The 15,602-nt window shown below is 36.9% G+C and overlaps 2 protein-coding genes across 2 annotated transcripts; both read left to right on the top strand.

Annotated features, from left to right (window-relative positions):
• The first annotated feature begins 1,370 nt into the window (after positions 1-1,370).
• LOC147930956 (xylogalacturonan beta-1,3-xylosyltransferase-like) lies at positions 1,371-3,705 on the top strand. The gene is made up of 2 exons (XM_087479450.1): positions 1,371-1,750; positions 2,977-3,705. Exons 1-2 carry the CDS (start codon positions 1,388-1,390, stop codon positions 3,637-3,639), a joined length of 1,026 nt encoding a protein of 341 aa, XP_087335576.1. The 5' UTR covers positions 1,371-1,387; the 3' UTR covers positions 3,640-3,705.
• Positions 3,706-8,121: 4,416 nt separating this feature from the next.
• LOC147930955 (uncharacterized) lies at positions 8,122-12,659 on the top strand. Its single transcript, XM_087477106.1, has 4 exons — positions 8,122-8,898; positions 9,060-9,933; positions 10,024-10,202; positions 10,365-12,659. The coding sequence occupies exons 1-4, from the start codon at positions 8,128-8,130 to the stop codon at positions 12,657-12,659; spliced, it is 4,119 nt and encodes a 1,372-aa protein (XP_087333232.1). The 5' UTR covers positions 8,122-8,127.
• Positions 12,660-15,602: the final 2,943 nt, after the last annotated feature.

The following is a 15,602-nucleotide window of genomic DNA, read 5'->3' as shown; positions in this document are numbered from 1 at the left end:
GAAACGGCCAAGCCGAGGCGACCAACAAAACCATCATAGACGGGCTGAAAAAGCGTCTCGGACTCAAGAAAGAAGCATGGGAAGATCAACTCGACGGCGTGCTTTGGTCCTACCGGACTACCCCTCGCAGAGCCACGGGGCTATCCCCATTTGCATTAGCATACGGCATCGAAGCTCTAGCTCCAGTCGAGGCTGGAGTGCCTACATTGCGCCGCGCTATGCTAGTCAACGATTCCGAGCTCAACGACAGCATGATGCTAGATAACATTGACTTCGCCGAGGAACTGCGCGATCAAGCTCTCGTCCGTATCCAGAATTACCAAATTGCCGCATCCAAATACTATAACTAAGCCGTTCGCCAGCGCAGGTTTAACGAGGGCGACCTGGTATTACGTGAGGTGTACAAGAATACAAAGGAGGTCAACGCTGGCAAGCTCGGCGCTCGCTGGGAAGGGCCGTATCTCATCTCCAAAGTAATTCGCCCAGGAGTGTACGAGCTCCTGACCATGGAGGGCAAGCAAATCAAAAACTCTTGGAATGCGGCTCACCTCAAACGTTACTATTATTAGACCATTTGCTTAAAAATTCGGTTGTGAGAGTATGCACACAACGAACTACGACTGGCTTGATCCCGGATCTCGGGTACGTAGGCAGCCCTCGGTTTCATTCACGAGATTTCGAGGGCACAGCTAGAAAAAATAATAAGATTCCTTTTTTCCTAAAAGAACTTGTTATTCCATTTCATTTCTGCCATCTCGCCACATACAAAGAGTGTTCGACATCGGCATATCGCCTAAGAAAGATGAAACATAAAAACAAAAAGAAGGAACTACAAGCAATAAAAAGGTGACGATCTAATGCTGCGGTAGGTCTCTAGTCTCGGGAAGGCTGTTCCTGTTTTTCTATAACTGCCATAGGATCCAAACAAAAGCTGACTTTAGTTCATCAAGTGGATTCCCCAATTTCTTCGAGCTAAGAAGATGGATACGGCAGTGATTCAAATGACCGTTTTAACATATAAACTTTTTAGTAAAAAAGCTTCCGTGAAAAGGTTTTAATCATTAAGTATGTGTTATTAAAAAACTAATTAAAAACAAAACCATTTAGACTTTTTTTTTGTCTTCTTTAAATAAAATTTCGTATTAAATTAAGATTTTGATATAAAATTGAAATAAAGAGATGTTGGTTCATTCGATAAAAGACTATGCGATTCTTTTTAATCAAGTAGCATACAGAATATGAGATATTTAGTGACTAACAACGTGGCATACGTAGTTCACCTCAGTGATCTTTCTTGATGCTTTTTAAATTACATTTGTAATACTTTGTATAAAATAAACATTGATGTCACACTTTTGTATGCACAAAAATCAGGAGTCACACGGAAATGATGAATCGGTTTAAGGCGTGGACATACACAGAGGGAGAGGTCCCACTGTTCCATGACGGCCCTGTGAATGACATTTACGGCATAGAAGGTCAATTCATGGACGAAATGTGCGTGGACGGCCCGAAGAGTAGAAGCCCTTTTCGGGCGGATCGCCCGGAGAATGCTCACGTTTTCTTCGTACCGTTTAGTGTCGCCAAGGTCATCCACTACGTCTACAAGCCCATCCGCTCTGTTGAAGGATTTTCGCGGACGCGCCTACACCGTCTTATAGAGGATTACGTTGACGTAGTTGCTACTAAGTATCCCTATTGGAACAGAAGCCAGGGAGGCGACCATTTCATGGTATCATGCCATGACTGGGTATGTATATTTTATACTCCCGCATTTCTTTTTCACCGTTGAGACATCTTAAATTAAGATCTTAGATAGTTTTTGTAATTAGTAAAACCAACTTGGCTAAGCCGTAATACATCCCACGACAATTTTATTTTATCTTTTCCTTATAGAATGATATATATATAATTTATTAGGTTTTAATATTCACAGTCTATTAATTAAAAGTAGGGAGATTCTCAAAAATAGCACTAAAATAAGTATTTTTTACAAACTTAGCACAACATCTCTAAAATTCCAAAAATAGCACAATTAATCTTTCAAAATTAAATCCTAAATTCAAAATACTAAACCCTACCCATCAAAACTATACCCTAAATGTGAAATTGAGAACCCAAACCTAAAAAAAATTAATTTTAAAAATTAATTTTAAATATTCTAATGTGTTAAATTATGCTTTTTTGGAAATTTATGGAATGTGTGATATAATTGTCCATAAAACTAGTTTTAGTGCTGTTTTAGAGTATTTCTCTTAAAGTAACATATGTATATATATATATATATATATATATATATTTTAAGTTCGGTTGTTGTATACATTGTTGGCTTAAATTCAAATAAGCAAATACCTAGCTCCTTTGAGATTTTTAGTGCTGAATCATGAGTTTATTTTCAAATTTTTTTTTTCGGCAAAAACAAATTTCAATAGAATGAAAGAGTCATTAGAAAGACATACAGTAATAATTATAACACAATTATTACATACACAGATGTATATGCCATACAGTAAGAAAAATAAAGCATAATGTATATATTTTTTAGTCCATATACATCATAATCAAATGTATATATTCAATTTATTATACATATCTCTACATATTATAGATAAAAATTACTTAAGTTATTCTACATTCAATAAAATATATAAAATGGTAAACTATGATTAAACTATAATAAATGTGAAATATAATTAACATGGTTAATTTATGTATCATAATACAAAAAAATATTATATACCCGATAATCTTGTTAGATAATAGATACATAACGAAACAAGAAACGAATTAGAGAAATGATTTACGTATTGAAATTTGCCTGAAACTCTCCAACTTTGATATCATATATTAGTTTTGGTTTTCACGTAGTTGCTTGAATATTGTAATTTGGTTACTATTTAATCAAGAATCTATGATCTATTTTATAATTTTGCATAGAAATATGATTACTTTTTTTTTTGGTTGTTGTATATATAGGCACCAGACGTGATCGACGGGAATCCGAAATTATTTGAAAAATTCATAAGGGGACTTTGCAATGCTAACACCTCGGAAGGATTCCGGCCTAATGTGGACATATCTATTCCAGAGATCTACCTTCCTAAAGGTAAATTGGGTCCATCTTTTCTTGGAATATCACCGAGAATTCGATCTATACTCGCATTTTTTGCTGGAAGAAGTCACGGTGATATCCGAAAAATTTTATTTAAACATTGGAAAGAAATGGACAATGAAGTCCAAGTCTATGACCATCTTCCCCCGGAAAAAGACTATACAAAATTAATGGGAATGAGCAAGTTTTGTCTCTGTCCGAGTGGTTGGGAAGTTGCTAGTCCAAGAGAGGTTGAGGCGATATACGCTGGTTGTGTACTGGTGATCATATCGGATAATTATTCATTACCATTCAGTGATGTGCTTAATTGGGATTCCTTCTCAATACAAATCCCTGTTTCCAGGATACCAGAGATCAAAACCATTCTACAGAGTGTCTCAATCGTTAGATACTTAAAGATGTATAAGAGAGTGTTAGAAGTGAAGAAGCATTTCGTACTGAATCGTCCAGCTAAACCCTACGATGTGATGCATATGATGCTTCACTCTATCTGGTTAAGGCGACTTAATCTTAGGCTTGGTACATAGTTTCCATTATTGTTTGTTTTGTTACAAATAAACTTTTAAGTGTCTAAATTCATATGAGTTACCATAGCTTTGTATTCTTTCTATAAATTTGCATAGTTATCTCTTGTATATATACACTACAACAAACATAAGATCAAAAATTTTCATGTCAATAAGAGAAACAAAGCATTTCTTATTCTTATTCTAACGTTCTTTTTTTTCTTCGTTATTGTGTTGTATTATGAACTATTGAGGACCCGTCCAATGTGCGGGTTTAAAGTTTTATAAATTATATTAAAATTTGTTGTACGTTATTTATAAAAATATATTTTTATATAGTACCATTTGACCAAATATATTTGTTTTAACTTTAATGTATGTTACTATTAAAAATATATTTTTTACACCTAAATATACTCTATGTTACAAATATATTCACCCACCTAGAAAATGTCTGTATGAACACATTAAGCCAACTATTTTACTTTCACGTCTGCATAGTTTTTTAATTACTAAAATTATTGGCTCAAAAAACATTTCGAATAAAAAATATATTACATAGTATACTAATCAATGATGTATAATCACAATAGTGTATGACCACCATGGAGAAAACCTCGGCTCCACCCTCATCTCTCATGGAGAAAACCTTGCGTCCAACCTCCACAACCATTGAGAGACCCTTGGCTCCGCCTTCCTCACTTGGAGAGATAACCTTTTGTCAAACCTCCTCCACCTTCCTCCCATGAGGAGATGACCTTTTGTCCAACCTTCTACACCATAGAGAGAACTTTGGCTCTGCCCTCCTCCTGTGTAGAGAGAATATGTTCACGTCTCTTTGCTATCTCAAAATGGCTTGATCTGACAACCAATAGAAGTAAAAACCTTTTATATAATGTCACAAAATTTTTTTGATAGTAACTAGTGTCAAATTTCCCAATGTATTTGTGGAAGTGTCTTTAACACTCCATGATGTCGCCTCTGTCTCTGTAACGCCTCAACCGCCACCTTGCTTAGTGAGCCCATGTCCACTCTCAGTCCATGGGCTCACCTTCCTAAGTGGGCCCTATATCTATTCTCTGCTCGTGGACCCACCCATATTCGATGACTGGTTTGTTACGTCTGGGAGGCTTTAAAAACTTGTTTACCGATCCTACATATCAACAAATGATATTTTTCTGTGCTTTTTCCTCACTCGCACAGTTCCTACAATCACTTCCAGGAAGATCACCCATTATGAAATTCTCTCAGGACTTTTGACCGAAAAAGTAAGTGCATTTTGGTAATATATGTAGCCAAAATCAATTCTTTTAAATCTTTCTGCAAACCAGGGTGTCCTAGTCTTTGAGCTCCTATGGATCTATCAACAACGATTTATGTTTTTCCAATCTATCTGTCTATGTTTGTTGTAAGCTTGTGTTTGATTAGCCTATTTTATCTATCCATTAGGTTGATGAGCTTCTACTCGTTATCTCCCTCTAGGATTGAATGAATAATAGTAACAATTATGTTTGCAAAATAAAGAAGGGTTTATTACCAACCAATCAAGTTTGAGAAATTAGAAGAAAATTAATTTGACATAAGTAAAGAAATAATAGAAAATTATAAGCACGGTAATATATGAATCACAAATAATTCAAAGATAAAAATATAAATTAAATAAAATAATCGAAAAATACTACAATAAATTTTAAAATACAGTATTAAGAAAAGTAGATGCATATATTATTATCTTTTTGGGTCAACATATTAATCTTACCTATTCTCAACTGAAAAAGGAGAAAGTAGGAGAAAATTTTGGTTTAAAAAAAAAAAAAAAATTTACTTTCCCATTAAAAAAAATAATTCTCAACTAAACAAAGTTTAAAGCAATGTTTTTGAATAACGTAAAATTAAAAATAATTAAAGAAAATTATAATTTTGAATTTTATGAAATATATATATATCTAGATAACCTTTTTATAATTATATTAAAACTGTATTTTTTTTTATAAATTCTGTAATTTTTGATAATTATTTTTTTACTTTATTAATATTTTTTAGAACAAAATATTTTATTTTTTGTTGTAATCAAATTCTTTCTATTAAATATTAAATTTTACACATCTCAAAATCTGATATTAATAACTTGACACATGTCAAAATCTTATTAATGACTAACTTTTAAAACCCAACTTTATATAATAAATTTTTTGAAATTATTGTATAAATGTTATTTGACAACCTGCGTAACCCGATTTGCATCATCTAGGCGCATTTCGTCATTTTATTGTTCATTAAGGGATGGTTTTAAATGTTTTCATACACCAACAACAAAAAGTTCGATTACACTTTTCAAATCATATGACAACTAAGTTCTCAACCTGTGAAAGTTGAATTGAGGAGTGTTTTGTACGTGCTAATGATATAAACATGTTTTTCTTCCTTTATGGTCCATTAATATATCACAAGTGATAGTTTAGTAAATATAATATCTATGTAGTTTGGGCATATGTAGGTTTTTTTTTGGGGTAAATTATATGCTACAGCCATAGGGGATGTTTTTTATTTACTTTAGGTCAAAGGAGATGTTTGTTCCCATTTTTTAGCCATCTGCATCATTTTGGACAGAAATATCTCTAACAAAATTGTGATCTAGTTAGAAACAAGTCAGTACACCATTATTTCTCTTTGGCTACAGTTAAAAAGAGAAATATTAATTAAAAAATAAAAAAAATAGAGGAAAATAATAATTAAAAAGTTTATCATAATAAATTAAATATATTTTTTTTCTCCACCCTTTTGTTTTTGTTTTCACATTTCCTCTATTTTCACTTTTGTAATCTATTATATTAAAAGAGAAGTGAAAACGTCCCACATTCAATCTCAGCAAAATTTTACCGTTTTACTATTAATGAAATTGTCCCTTTCGCTGAAATAATTTGCTCCTGGATGTAAATTTACCTATTTTAGCATTAAAAATAAATCAAAAAATCGACAGAAAAAATCTATTTGCATAAAAAGATATTTGCAAAATTAGAATTTGCTAATTTAATCCCTAAATTTGCTAGAAAAACTCTCTTGGACGTTTAATTGGATAATTTATGACCATAATCTATCATGCATTAAATGGATTTTTGGTAGTTTATGGGCTTAGAATGCTTAAAGATTGACGAACAAAATTAATGGATTTCTGCAGAAAAAAGCTCGATGACAATACACCTCCTTACTGGAAATCCTAAAAAACTAAAAACCCTAAATAGATAGATCATTTTGCATCTATAAATACAATGATATCGTTTGCTTTCACCATAATCCCAATAAAAAAAAACTCTTCCCTTGAATTTTAATAATTCTCCTATTATGTTCTCAAATTTATATTTGTATTCTGATCTTGCTTTTTTTTAATGATCCATCGACTGATCCCTTTTGTTTTCCTGTACGTACAGTGGCTTTTTGAAAAGCAAGATCCACAATTCATAAAGCTTTGGATGTTGTTGGTTCAACTGTTAATAAATGTATAATAATGTCGTGCCTTTTTGGTTGAGTTTTTAACATAAAATTCATTCATATTGTCAATTTTATTTTTATATTCTGATCTTGCTGTTTTGTATGATTCACAAACTCATACTATTGTAATTGTTTTCCTGTTCGTGTAGTGGTTTCTTGGGAAGCAAGATTCCATAACCATAAAGCTTTGGTTGTTGTTGGTTCATCTTTTTAAAAAGGTATAATATTGTACCCTTTTTGGTTGATGTTTACATTAAATTATAATTGTCATATTCTCAAGATTATATTAAAATTTTCGATTTTGTGTTGTGTACTGATCGATTGATTATTTGTATTTACCTGTTTGTATGGTGGTTCATAAATAATAATACTAATAATTATTTGACGTAGGTATCATTGACCAGGTTAAACGATCCATTAATTTGTTTCTAAATAGTATCAGGTATTATTTCTTATAATCAGAATGTTTACGACGTTTGTATTTGGATTTATAACTGATTTATAATTTATAATAGATAACAGATTATGTCTAAACTTGGATTGCCATGTTTGCATGAATACTATGATCGTTAATATTCATGAATATGATACCTACAATGAAGATGGTCCTGATGATGATGTTATGATTCGTTCGATGACTACGACAACTAAATTTTCGGATTGGGTTATATACAATACACAAGCTCTTCAAACCAAAAAAATCATCAATTCTGAAATTCCAAAACCACAGTTTGGTGTCATGAAGAGATGATATGGAAGAGAAAATCAACGAGAAGACAATTTCGCATATGGTCTCTTGGTGATATTCATGTAATAGTCAACAAGATATGGTCTCTTGGTGATAAGTCAGTCCGCATAGATGTTTATGAAAACTCTGCAACTTCTGTTCGTTTTCGTATTCGTGATGAGGTTACAAGGAAGAGAGTTTTGCGACGCGGTATGTGGAATATTGCGGGAGTACCTATGATGCTAGCTAAATGGTCCCCCCTTCCAGAGGATGCGCAGCCTGTTATTTCTTCGATGCCCTTGTGGGTCTCTCTGAAGAATGTTCCTCACTCTCTCTTTTCTTGGGAGGGTCTCGGTTTTTTGACCAGCCCAATAGGTAACCCTATTAGGTTGCACCCGGATACTGAGCTCTGCAGTAGGTTCGGTGAGGCTAAGGTCTTTGTAGAAGTCAAGCTTACGCAAACCTTGCCTTCCACGTTTCGTTTTCAATTGTCAAAAACAGAGGATGTAACTGTGGAGTTCCAATACCACTGGCTCCCTCCGAAATGTTCTCGATGTAATGGGTGGGGGCACATTAGTGATGACTGTGTGTCTGCTCCAGTGTTATATACTAAAGGTTCTGATGTTGTTATTGAAGAAGGGGAAATTGTTTCTCCAAAAAAGGTTACAGAGGCAGAGGTTCCTCCCCCGGTCCCGCTTCCGCAAACTGTAGCTACTGCTACTGATGGTGTGAGTAAGGAAATTCCTTCTCAAGTGGCTGAAGATGCAGGTTGGTCGGTTGTCTCTCCTGGGAAGGGGTGTAAGAGTTCTGACAAAGCTCGCACTCCGTCTGCTGCGGGACATATTACTGTTTCTGGCTCTTCTAGGTTCTCGGTTCTGGGGGATACAGAGGATGTTGGGGACTCGGAAACGACTAAGTCTGATCATTTGGTCCCGGCTGATGTAGTTGTCGAAACTGTCGCTCATGTAGCTGCTGTAGCTATTGTAGTTCCTACTAAGCAGATAGCTGCTTTGGAGGCTCCCATTCGAGCTTCCTTGCCACGGCAGACGAAACAGTTACACAAGACTACTTCGGAGTCTTCTTCTCAGCAAGCCAAGGGGGCTCCTCCTGGCGTCTCGAGCAGGAAGAACTCCCGAACTCGTCATTAATGTCTGGTTTTTTCTGGAACATGCGTGGTTTTAACAAGTCTAAAAAACATTCTATTGTTCGTGATTGGTTGCAAACTGAATCTCTGCAGTTTGGGTGTTTACTTGAAACGCGTGTCCAGGAAATAAAGGCCCCTAGGATCATTTCTTCAGTGTTCCGTGGATGGTCTTCAATTACTAATTATGAGTTCAATGATCTTGGTCGAATCTGGGTGGTATGGAAGGAAGATGTTCGTGTAACACCAGTTTTTAAGAGTGGTCAGGTCGTCACCTGCTCAATTCTTTTGCATGGTAACACTATGGAATTCTTCGTCTCGTTTGTTTATGCATATAATCTGGCTGAAGAAAGAAAGGAACTTTGGGAGGATCTTAAGTCTCATTTTGATTCCCCACTTTTTAAAAACCAGCCTTGGGTGATAGTGGGAGATTTTAATGAAATACTTGATGGTGCTGAGCACTCTACTTATGATGACAATCCCTTTGTCACTAGTGGAATGCGTGATTTTCAGGATATGATACGACATTGTTCGTTAACAGATATGCATTCGCATGGACCTCTGTTTACCTGGGAAAACAAGCGAGATGAAGGTTTAATTTGCAAGAAGTTAGACCGTATTTTGGTCAATGAGGTTTGGAGTCGTCGATTTGTCGATGCTTATGGTGTGTTTGAAGCTGGTGGTTGCTCTGACCACCTTCGCTGTCGGTTCTCAGTGGGGAACCAAGTTTGCAAACCTAGGGGGCCATTCAAATTTACGAATGCTATCATGTCTTGTCCCGAGTTTATTTCCACCGTGCAAACTTTCTGGGATAGCTCGGAGAGCCTCTATCACTCTACCTCTGCTATGTTTCGTTTTGCAAAGAAGCTTAAAGCACTAAAACCTCTATTAAGGTCTTTAAGTCGCCAAAAGCTTACTAAACTCTCAGAGCAGGTGGAGGTTGTGCACAAGGACCTTTGTCAGAAACAGCTTTCTACGCTTTCACATCCCTCCTCGGCTGCGGAGGAGGCTGAGGACAAGGCATTCCAGCGGTGGGATCATGTGTCTGATTTGGAGGAAAGTTTTTTGAAACAACAGTCCAAGCTACACTTGCTATTGTTGGGTGACAAGAATAACAAATTTTTTCACAAATCTGTCAAGTCTCGACAAGCTCTTAATGCTATTCGAGAGATTCTCTGTCAAGATGGCTCCACTGCAAAAACTCAACCGGAGATTAAAGCTGAGGCAGTAAGGTTCTTTGAGGAGTTTCTAGCTCTTGAGCCAAACGACTATGAGGGGATGAGTGTTTCTCAGTTAGAGGAGTTGGTGTCTTTTCGTGTTTCTTCTCCTCAACAAGAGGGTTTGTTGAAGTTGGTTTCTGAAGAAGAGATTCGACAAACGCTATTTAAGATGCCGGTTGGTAAGTCCCCTGGGCCGGATGGTTATACTGTAGAGTTTTTCAAGCAAGCTTGGTCAATCATAGGACGAGACTTTGTTGTTGCGGTTCAATCTTTTTTCCTTAAAGGTTTCCTTCCTAAAGGTGTAAACTCGACAATCTTGGCTCTAATCCCAAAAAAATCTGACTCTAAGGAGATGAAAGATTACCGTCCTATTTCTTGCTGCAATGTGTTGTATAAGGTAGTCTCCAAGATTATTGCAAATCGTTTGAAGGTTATATTGCCTTCATTCATTGCTCCTAATCAGTCAGCTTTCATCAAGGATAGGCTTATGATGGAGAATCTGTTGCTTGCTTCGGAATTGGTGAAGGATTATCACAAGGAGTCCATCTCCCCTCGGTGTATGATGAAGATTGATATCTCCAAGGCTTTCGATTCAGTGCAATGGCCGTTTCTTCTCAACATCCTCAAAGCTATTAATGTTCCCGCGGATTTTATTCACTGGATAGAACTCTGCATCTGCTCGGCTTCTTTCTCGGTGAAAGTCAATGGGGAATTAGCTGGTTATTTCCAAAGCAAAAGAGGCCTGAGGCAAGGATGTTCTTTATCCCCTTATCTTTTTGTCATTTGTATGAATGTGCTCTCCCTAATGCTGGATAAGGCTGCTACTGATCATCGCATTGGTTATCATCCTCGCTGCAAAACTCTGAACCTCACACATCTCTGCTTTGCTGATGATATTCTCGTCTTTACTGATGGGAGCTCACACTCTATTGCAGAGACTCTAGCTGTTTTTGATCGGTTTGCCGCTGTCTCGGGTCTCAGAATAAGCCTTGAGAAATCCACGCTGTTCATGGCTGGTTTTACAACGCAGCATCAGCAAGACATTCTACAGCACTTCAGGTTCTCTGTGGGCTCTCTCCCTGTTCGGTATCTGGGGCTTCCTCTCCTCACTCGTTCTATGACACATGCTGACTATCTTCCTCTCCTTGAGCGTATTCGTAGTCGTATCTCCTGCTGGACATGTCGTTTTCTGTCTTTTGCAGGTCGGCTTCAGTTGATTAAATCAGTGTTATCTAGTTTAACCAATTTTTGGCTCTCTGCTTTCCGTCTACCGAAGCGATGCCTTGAGGAGATTGATAGTCTTTTCTCGGCATTCCTGTGGTCGGGTCCGGACCTAAATACAAAAAAGGCCAAAATCTCTTGGCTTGACGTGTGTAAACCAACGCATGAGGGAGGGCTGGGGCTTCGTCGTTTGCAGGATACGAATACAGTGTGTATTTTGAAGCTCATTTGGCGACTAGTGTCTGCTAATAACTCTATTTGGGTCAACTGGGTTCGAAGGAACTTGATCCGCACTGGTTCATTTTGGTCTGTAAATGAGAGGAGTGTTGGTGGATCATGGATGTGGCGGAAGATTCTTAAATACCGTGACCTTGCTGCGACTTTACATAAAAAGGAGATATCTTCGGGCACTGAAACTTCATTCTGGTTTGATGTTTGGAGTCCTATTGGTCAGTTGTTTGCTCAGCTTGGAAACCGGGGTAGCATTGATATGGGGATCCCACAGCAGAGTACTGTGGCAGAGGCTCTCTCGCATCACAGACGACAGCATCGTGTTGATATTCTTAATCAGATTGAGGATGCTCTTGACTCTATCCGTCAATCAGTGCAACTTCAAGGTGGTGATCGTTCACTCTGGAAACAGAAGAATGGTTCGTTTAAGAATAAATTCACTTCCTACGATACTTGGTGCTTGATAAGGCAACCAAACACTCCCTGTGCCTGGTCTGCAGGAGTTTGGTTCACTCATTCAACACCTAAGTTCTCCTTTATAGCTTGGCTTGCTCTTCACAATCGGCTCTCAACTGGTGACAAGTTGGTTCAGTGGAATGCTGCTGAAGACGGGGATTGTGTTCTCTGCCAGGGTTATGGGGAAACGAGAGATCATCTTTTTTTCTCCTGCTCCTATTCTTCGAACGTGTGGTCTGCTCTTGTTCAGAACCTACTGGGAGCTCGGTTCACCACGTCTTGGGTAACTTTGGCCTCTCTACTTGTGGACTCTTCTACTCCTCGACTACCCCTTTTTGTTCTGCGGTATGTCTTCCAATCCACTATACACAGCCTATGGCGGGAACGTAATGCTCGAAGGCACGGTGAAGCTCCAACTCCGTCATCCACCCTTTGCCGCTTCATTGCCAAGCAAGTCCGCAATCGTTTGCTCACACTGACATCCACCTCTGGCTATGAGAGTGGACTTCAACTCTGGTTCCAAAGTCATCCTCTTTCAGCCATTTCAGTTTCTTAAATTTTTCTACTGTTAAACTGTTGTTTTAAGATGTAAAACCAACTTTGGACCACTGTTATTTTTTGGTGAACATAATTTAACATTCATACAAAAAAAAAAAAAAAAAAAAAAAAAAAAACGAGAAGACAATTTCCATCACCATATAATATTCCTATAATTTTTGTTTCTTTAGATTAATTTGAAGTTTATTTAATGTAACGATAATCTAATTATTAGTATAATTATCTTTGATCTTTTGTAATATTACACTTTTATGAGTTTTGGATAGTATTTAAAGTCTCCTCATCACAAAGACATTATTTACGTTGAGTTACAGAATTCCTATAATATTGTTTCTTTAATCGACATTATTATATCTTTATTAACTGTTGAACCAACAATATCCAAAGCTTTATGATTTGTGGATCTGATTATAAACGTTTTTGAGAAGTGTTAAATTATGAATTATGCAAAATAGCAAAAGGATAAAACTTACGATTTTTTAAAATTTACAAGTTTGAAATAATTAAAATGGTAACAAGTATTGTTTGATAAATAAAATTAACATATCCCAATATATATATATATATATATTATTACTTAAATGGATGATTATATGAATAATTTTAAGTGATAAAGATAGACATAAAAATATTTTGCTTAGATTTTATATAATTGTTAGATTAGTATAAAATTAAATATTGTTTAAATAAGTAAATTAATATATTTAAGAGACATATATGTTATATATTTGCACATATCTATTATTAGTTAGGAAAAATATTAATCTCTAAGTTTATATATATATATATAGAGACGTCTAACAGATCTTAAGTTTAATATCCAAATCTCGAGAATATTCCAAGGTTCTTGAAAACTTTCGACACACAATGCTTTTATTATGTTTGGAAATCTTAATTTGCTTATAATTTCTGATTTCATTTAGTGCAGGTTATATTATGGTCATGAATTCTCCGGCTGATCGTGTTTCACGATTGAATCTTTCAAAATACGATTGGAAAATCCGTGTTAGGATTTTGTGTTTATGGGAAGAAAAAACTATTCGTCTTTGGTTCAACCCTAGAGATGGTTTTAACTGATAATCAGGTTTGCTAAATGTTTAAATTCTTCATTAATTACTAAGCCAAATTTTATAGAAATCTTATTGTATTTGTTTTATTTAATAGGGAAAGAAGATCCAATGTAGTTTTCGTGGTGATGTTTATGACAAATTTGTGACCAAATTTCATGTTGGCGATTGGATTGAGCTTGAAAATTTTAAAGTCGTCGACCAATATGGGTCATGCAGAGCTACCACTCATCGATACAAGATTATTATTTTGTAGAAGACCAAAATTAGTAAGACTTCGATTGTTGGAGGTGAAGAATATTTAGAATTCATCAATTATAATCGAATATTAAACGACTCTTATTGTGATGATTACTTGGTCAGTAAGTTATATTCTTTGTATACTTTAGAATCTCCCATAATTGACTTCTATTGTATTATACATTATTTTGATTTGAGTTTGCGTCTTATATATTAAGATGTCATTGGAGAAGTTACCAATGTTGGAAAAATGGATACTTGGAATGATAAAAAAAGACTCGATGGGTCCGAATAACGGCAATAAGTATGAGCTTAGATCACAAAGTGATAATATTCGTAAGTTGCTAAAGATGTGCTGCCGAAATTCTTAGACAGTTTTGATTGCATCTCATGAACTTGTGTAGGGCTCAACGGTTTCAAACAAATACGCTTGTTATCATGAACAAAAGAATATTGGTTGGTGTGGCCGCAGTGAGTGGTCCTTTTGTCAAACTGCCAAGGACGCCCCAAAAGGAGGTGGCTAGCTTGCATTGGCACCACATCACACAAGACTTGGTCTTTGTAAGGACCCACACTAAACGGAATCGTGACTTGTTCTTTAACATAAATCACGGTCTTGTCATTCAACCATTTGAGTCTATAAGGTCTAGGGTGATTTGTGGTGTTAAGAAATAATTTCTTGACCATGCTAGAACTTGCCACATTAGTGCAAGACACCATCGGTGATCAACCCACAAATCTTCCCACTTACAGTGCAACGAGTATGGAATATGTTGTCGCGCTGGCTCGCGTCGTAGGTCTCCACGCTGGTGTTGAGGACGCGTCTGATCATCAGGAGCTCTCCAACGTCTGGTTCGACTACGACCTCTTCTAGCTCCGCTTCAGCTCGATCATTCTCCTCGGTTGCTTCTCCTTCGGATTTGAGCTCTCCAGACTCGGTGATGATTATGTTGCGAGCGTTTGGGCACTCTCGTGCGTAATGGCCTCGTCCTTGACACTTATAGAAAATGATGTCTCGTCTCCGGACATCATTGGTGGTACGCCGCGGTTCTTGACGATCATTGGTGGCCGGCTCCTTTGCCTTGAACCTTGATTCGACATTGGCCGTTCTAGGCTTTTCTTGTGGCCGGTTGGACGTTGACGCGTTTGGAAACCAGTTTGGAACTCCTTGGGTTCTGGTGCGACTTGCGGCAACGTTCTTCTTCTTGATTTGACCCTAAATTTGCACCGATAGGTGCAGCAGCTCTTCAAACCCTTGGTAAGGTTGGCGATCGACCTTTCTTGCGATCCGGTCTTGTAAACCATCGAGGAACTGCGCCATGAGGGATTCTTCGGTGTCTTCGACTTGGAGTCGGTTCCGTAGGTGTTCGAACTCCTCAAAATACTCCTCTACGGACTGCGAGCCTTGAGTGAGCCTCCTAAACTTCTTTTGGAGCTCTTGGTGGTAAAATGGTGGAACGTATCGCCTCCTCATCTTGGCTTTAAAGACCTCCCAAGTGGAGATCGGTCGGTCATGATTGCGGCGTTGCTCGGCCACTAAACGGTACCACCACGCGAGGGCGTAGTCGGTGAATTGGGCCACGGCATAGTTGACCTTACGAAGGTCCGGATAGTTGTGAGACGAATAGAGGTGA

This window comes from Camelina sativa, chromosome 12 (genome assembly GCF_030686135.1).
Source record: "Camelina sativa cultivar CO46 ecotype springtype chromosome 12, ASM3068613v1".
NCBI lineage: Eukaryota > Viridiplantae > Streptophyta > Magnoliopsida > Brassicales > Brassicaceae > Camelina > Camelina sativa.
This window is presented reverse-complemented; position numbering and strand designations above follow the sequence as displayed.